Source organism: Lactuca serriola, chromosome 1 (genome assembly GCF_051521515.1).
Source record: "Lactuca serriola cultivar US96UC23 chromosome 1, Lser_US96UC23_V15, whole genome shotgun sequence".
NCBI classification, from domain to species: Eukaryota; Viridiplantae; Streptophyta; class Magnoliopsida; order Asterales; family Asteraceae; genus Lactuca; species Lactuca serriola.
This window is the reverse complement of record NC_136408.1, coordinates 93,770,023-93,777,037: the sequence shown is the minus strand read 5'-3', so window position 1 is coordinate 93,777,037 and position 7,015 is coordinate 93,770,023. Positions and strand designations below refer to the sequence as shown.

Genomic DNA, 7,015 nt, shown 5'->3' with positions numbered 1-7,015 from the left:
ATATTAAATAAAATTTAATGAAATAGAAAAACTCATAAAATAAAATGTGAAAAAAATATTAATTCAAAATGACACAAAATAACATTGACAAACTGAATAAGAGTATGATAAATGGTAAAATATATTTATTTATTAGAGAGGATTTATTCAAGAAAAGTTAAAGGTAAAAAAACAAAAACAATACAAGTTGTAAGACATTTATCAAAATTAAAACAATACATATTTAAGAAGGGGAAAATAATTTATGAGGGTATTAAATCGTTTGATTTAAAAAAATAATAATAAATAAAAGATGACGGAGATAGAGGTGGTTAGAGGTGATGTGGAGGTTCTAACTGTTGATTATCATCAAGTTATTTTAGAAGTCAATATTGTGTTCGATGACTCCATGTCTCCATCTCCTTCAATCGTCGAAGCTTTTGTTTTTAGTGGGTTTCCTTTTTGTTTTGTAACATAACCAAAAAAAAAAACAATTAATTTAAGCAAACACGAAGCAGCTGCATCTCCACCTTGCTAACAAAACAACAAAACAGGCTACGTTCATGACGAATGCATGCAAAACTCAAAAGATTTTTCGTCTCAACACCCCCACCAATCACTCATAGGTCATAACGCACCTGCTTCGACTTCATTTCTTAGCCAACAGGTTTCCTCAAATATATTATATAAATCCACGCCAAATTTCTAATATTAACTTCACTTATCTTGTGCGAACATCGTCGTCTTTCAGAGTTGAGGCCATGAGGCAAAAGAGGAAACAGAGCATTGTGAACTATGGGTACGAACCCTCCGCAGACGAAGAGGAAGATAGTTATGAGAAATCGGAGACTGAAAGAGCGGTTCCGGTGGAGATTTTTCGTCGGAGAAACAGGGGAAAACGCCGATTGAAGAAAAATGGTTGCAATTTACAGGATCCGTTAGTAGTATGTGGTTGCGATATCATGTTAACGATATTGAGCTTTCTCGACGCACACAGTGTGGCTTCAGCACTTGTTGTTTCACGTAGATGGCGTAGAGTCGCTTGCAGTGATACCATTTGGTCTGAAAAGGTATACACACACACACTCCTTGTTCTTTAGTCTTTACTATCTATTTTCTTTTTTGTTTCTTAAAATGTTACATTTGTTTGCTTTTTGTCAATATGATGATTTTGGTGATGGTTGGTTGGTTTTGTTTATTAAAGAGCTTCATAAATAGTGGTAGTCATGTCACATAAGGAGAGCTTGTTTGAATCATGTCACAGAATGATCATCATCATGGGTAGGGTAGGAATAGGATCAAAGATTGAGTAAAAGACTTAATTACCCTCTACATTCCTTGCTTATAGATCAACGAGCTATGGGCTGACAAAGCTCATCTACCTCGTTTTGCCCTAGTTGAGGGGTTGTCAAAGTTGACTGCTTACACCTTATCCATTCAGGATGGCGAGCGGGTAAGTCTCTTTAATATATGTGGTCGTAGGCATAAAGAGACAGGTTCAAGTCATTGTGGATATGACACATACCCTTTTATTTTTTAGATATTATATTGACAACATTTGTTCTATCTTGTCTTGTGTTTTTTACTAGAGTCGAATCGTGAAGGAAGATCTATGTGATCATGCCTGGGAGTTTCATTTTAAAGAGGCATGTGTTTTTAATTCTCGTCTTGCATTATTAAACGGGCTAAATGCAAGAATAACACATTTCTCTTTGTATCTTCTTAATTTATAACTTTTTTTTTTTTCTTATAGAGGCATAGTACTAATATGCTAAATATCTACGTAATAGCTTTGTACTTCTCTAATTTCTTTTTTCTACTTAAGACATTTTACTTTGAACAATATAAAAGTTATAACAAATGAAAATTACTTTGTAAATTATAGCTATATGATATTGATATAATTCGCTATATTTTCAAAGTAAAATGCTATAAAAAAATGAGCATAGGATGTGATAACCAAAAGAAATGCAAGTAGGATGCTATAATAAAGGGCTTAAAACAAGAAATAACAATGTACTTCCTCTTCCTAGGTTCATTTCTTTTATTGTAATTTTGTTTTTTTTTTCTTATTAAGGCATTTACCTTGAAAAATCCTCCAAATTAAATCCTTGTACTTCCAACTTTAGTTCTTATTAAAGCATGATACTTTGAAAAATATACCTCATTATAGCACTTTGTTGTCTGGTCGGATAATATAACCCTAAGATTTCTTCCATTATTCCAAAATCATATAATTTTATTGTTGAATTGCATTCAGAGTGTCTGGCGAAATTTGGATCCATATTGGAGAGGAACAGGGCAACCAATGCATCGCTACTTCCATGAAGATGGAAGCCAAACTGCTAATGTTGATGATAGGGTATGGGGAGGCAATGAATGTTGTTACTCCATTGTTGCAAGCTTCTTAGCAGATGGAAATATTAGGAAACATTATGTAAGTGTCAACAGTTGGCCACGATTGTCTATATCAAGGAGGCGTGATTGGGGTTGGGAAATGTCAAATCGCTTCTATTTCTACTCGAGTGTTCCCGATGCTTATAAGCCAGGTGGCACTGGTTCCTCTCATCCTGTTCATTAATTAATTTATGTTTCTTGTTTTATTTACCAAGCTTGTTTGGTGATAGTTTTGAAATAATTTTAATTACATTTGCTCGTCTTTGCTTTACGTGCGTATTTTGTTTGTGGAAATTTCAATGATTTCTTTTGGAAGATTTCAGGTTGAAAATTATATATCTGCCCATTAACGTTGATCTAGAAAATGTATTTGTTGATCTTTATGGATGGTTGTTTTAGGTATTTGAGTAACATAAAGATTTTACTTGAACTATTTGCATGGTAGATGTTGCAATATGAAATAATCTGAAAGTATAATGTAATAATGAGAAGAAAAAAAATTAAAATATTAAAGTTACATTGCTATTTCTTCTATTTGGCCATATGTTTAATTTTAAAATTATAATATTATTTATTGAAATGTTCAAATATAAACGTGTTAAATATAAGATCATGTATATGTGCTTCTTTCATTTGTGGTTACTTTTATGTAGATACTAGACGAATATCTACGCATGACGTATAATAAGGCTATATAATTATATTTTTTGCATTCACATTTTGAAAATAATAAGACATCACATCAACTATAAAATAATAACACTTAGGGTGTCGCCAATTGTTAGGATCATCGGAATTGGGGTGTTGCCAGATAATGGGATGTCGCCGGAAAATGGGATCGCCATAACTGGGGTTGCCGGAGTGGCGACGACAGCTAGTGGTCGGAGGTGGTGGTGACTAGAAATTCAAGAGAGGGAGAGGGGAAGAGAAAAGGAGAGAGGTGTATTGGTTCTTTTTATATCAACAAAAATATGGTCTTGGGGTTTGCTTTGTGAATTACTTGGTCAACGGTGATTGTTGTTTTAACCACATAAACATTGTAGTTAAAATTCAAAAGAGATGTGTCTCCAAATATAACCACAATTTAAAATAGGTATTTAATTTTTAAATGTTTATATAACTAGATATTTTGTAGGTAAAAAATACTTGTTTGAATTCATGCGTTTATAATTTCGTCGGTTATATATATCGGTAAACTTTTTGAAGGGTTATACTTTCAAGGGCTTATTAAATTAATTACTCTTTCCGTTTTTTTTGTTTGTCCGAAAATAATAGTCCATTTCTAAAAATAAATAATATTTTTACCAAAATACTTTCACATTATTACTTAACCAACTAAACATTTAATGGAGTATTACATGCAAAGTAAGGACAAAACATCATTTTATTGTATAAAGTTAGTGGTAATTAATGCTTCCTTAATCTGTGTGTTTTTTGTTTTGTTTGTGGACAAAATTATAGCTGGTATAAAACACGGCTTGATACGAAATTTGCAATTACGACTGCAAATATGTATCGGTTTGAATATTAGATTCTCGAGTTAATTCTGATGGGTTTTGAACAATACATCAATCCTATGGTGCACATGCAAACCCTAAAGCTTTGGATCTAAGTTTCTCTATTGTACATGCAAATTATCCAAAGCTTACAAACCTTAGATCTAGCATACAAAATCTTAAAATAACAAATAAAACAAGTTTAGATGATTACCTTGATTGTTGCTTGAAGATTTTTAGCTTGCGAGAACCTAGCACCTCAAATGTGATGCCTCTAATGGATCACAAACACCAAAGCAAGTTGGATGATCTTGAAGAGAGAGGATGAGAGGCTCAAAAACCGACTCTAAGACTTCTTAGTGTTTCTAGGTGCTGATTTCTGAAGCCTTATGGTCTTTATATGTTGGAGCTGCTAGGGTTTCAGTCAAAACCCTAATTTAATAGCTTAGGGTTGAAGCAGTCCAATGTAACCTTTTGGAATAAGGCCCTGGACGATTTCAAGGTGGGCTTCCACCCCAATTTCGTCCATCCCTCAATCCAAATGATCCACAACCCAAAATCCAATTATCTGATAATTGCAATTCCTGTCCCCTAAGTTTAATTAATATCTTTTGATCACAAAATTAATTTCTTAATTAATTCTTGACCAATATTAATTAATCAATATGATTTCTCTTTTAATATATTATTCATAAAATATATAAATAAACCATAATTTCCTCTTTCTCCACCAATCATCCAGTCAAGTTGCTCCGGTGAAGGCAACCCAAAAGGACCATGCTACAACCACATCAAGTACATACCAAATATAGTTATGGACTTAGACACTAATCCAAAAGTCTCCTACTTGGATAAGTCTAATAACTATAGATGCAATTATGACTCCAAAATTCGATTTGCACTTGTAGCTCTCAAAAGCCGCTGTCGAATTATGACTTGTCGTTCAGATAAGGGATCGTATAGTCCTCCGTTCTCAAGATATTGTGCGGGCAATTACATAGAACATAGTCATACTTATTGTCCATCAGTTTGTTTGGGCCCAAGATATCGCTTTTACCCTCTTAGGATAAAAGGAACAGATAAACTTTGACTTATATGTATTTACTATTCACTCATCAAATCATACACAACAATGCATTTTATAACATCATGTTACTGATGCATTTAAGCATTATCAATGCATAACCATCTCGCAAACAATAAACAGTATATCTAGGTTTAAAGACTATATGATATTATTGTCTCACAATCACTTGTGATTAATTCCATGAAGTGATTCAAGTGAGCGCGGGTTTAATCCAATACTCAAATCTTATTTCATAAGTAGTAATGAACGTTGTAGCAAACTTTTGCTATGTCTAATACACTTTAGATAATCTACAAACCAATTCATGACACTCTTCTTTCATACCTACTTCCAAAGTACGAGCGACTGTGGACAGTTCGAATAATCTTATTATTCAGGAAGTCAAAACAGGCAAAGTGAAACAATAGGTAAATAATTAACACAAGACAGTAAATTTATTTATAAATAATACTCCTTTATTTAATCATCAAATGTTAATTAAAATTTATCTATTACACGTTTCAAAACTATCTAATCACTAAAACTTATATCGTCCTTCAGCCCAATGCTCCTAGCGTGTTGCAAGTGCTTAACCCTACTCAGTCCTTTCATAAGGCGATCTGCTAGGTTCTCTTCTGACGATACCCTCTTTACTACGAGGAGTCCCTTTTCTACCCAATGTCTAATAAAGTGAAATTTCCCGTCGATATGCCTGGATCTCCATAGGCTCCTTTATGGCTGGCAAAACTCCAAGGTCTCCGATGAAGTTATTCAACCATATTGCCTCCTTTGATGCATTGCTCGCCGTTATGTACCCTGATTCTCACGTTGAATTAGCTACAATCTCTTGCTTGGAACTTTTCCAAGTCACTGCTCCTCCATTTAGGGTAAAGACCTAGCCCGAATGAGAGCAGAAGTTGTCTCGGACGGTCTGAAAATTGGCGTCACTATACCCTCGTACCCTTAAGTCATCACTCCTACCGAGGATAAGAAACCATTCCTTGGTCCTTCGAAGGTACTTAAGAATATTATTGACTGCGGTCCAATGCGCTCTACCAGGGTTCCCTTGATATTTGCTGACCATGCTCAAAGCGAAGACCACATCAGGGCGAGTACAAGTCATAGCATACATGATTGAGCCAACTGCGGAAGCATAAGGTACTCAACTCATCTCTATTATCTCAGCTTCGGTACTAAGGCTTTGAGTCTTACTCAACTTGGCATTTATTTGGATCGGTAACTCCCTTTTCTTGGAATTCTCCATACTAAAATGTTTTAGTACTTTATCCAAGTAAGTATTTTGACTAAGTCCTATTAGCCTTTTACTCCTGTTTCTCACTATCCTTATTCCTAGAATATAGGCAGTCTCTCCGAGGTCCATCATAGCGAAACACTTCCCAAGCCAGGACTTAACCTCCTGTAGGGTTGGGATGTCGTTTCCTATGAGTAGTATGTCGTCCACATACAACACTAGGAAGCTAACTATACTCCTACTGGCTTTGACATATAGACAAGACTCATCCTTGCTTCGCAGGAAACCAAACTCTTTGACTTTCTCATCGAAACAAAGATTCCATCTGCGAGATGCTTGTTTCAATCCATAAATAGATTTCTCAAGCTTACACACTCCATTAGGATGCTTCGCATCGACAAAACCCTCTGGCTAAATCATGTAAACATCGTCAGCCAACTTCCCATTACGGAAGGCGATTTTGAGATCCATCTGCCATATTTAATAATCATGAAATGCAGCTATGTCTAGCATAACCCTAATAGATTGTATCTTCGCACATGGGGAGAAGGTCTCATCATAGTCAACTCTAGGAGTTTGAGTAAAGCCCTTCACAACCAATCACACCTTATAAGTGTGTACCTTCCCATCCATGTCGGTCTTCTTCTTGAAGATCCATTTGCACTCGACCGTCTTACGACCTGACACATTGTCAACCAAATTCCAAACATTGTTGTCATACATGGACTGAATCTCGCTATTTATAGCCTCTTTCCATTTTGCAGACTCTGAACCTGCCATGGCTTCCTTGTGGGTATTAGGTTCATCCAAATTTACTAGTGTACT

At 35.0% G+C, this 7,015-nt stretch overlaps 1 protein-coding gene across 2 annotated transcripts; it reads left to right on the top strand.

The window, feature by feature from the left end:
• Positions 1-502: 502 nt before the first annotated feature.
• On the top strand, positions 503-2,647 carry LOC145070100 (uncharacterized). 2 transcript variants are annotated; one of them, XM_079017035.1, is made up of 3 exons: positions 503-646; positions 731-1,049; positions 2,240-2,647. In XM_079017035.1, exons 2-3 carry the CDS (start codon positions 741-743, stop codon positions 2,558-2,560), a joined length of 630 nt encoding a protein of 209 aa, XP_078873161.1. In that variant the 5' UTR covers positions 503-646; positions 731-740; the 3' UTR covers positions 2,561-2,647. The 2 variants fall into 2 exon arrangements, 1 of the variants encoding a protein (XP_078873161.1); XR_013689832.1 differs by having other exon boundaries at positions 503-1,049; positions 1,569-2,647.
• The last annotated feature ends 4,368 nt before the right edge of the window (positions 2,648-7,015 follow it).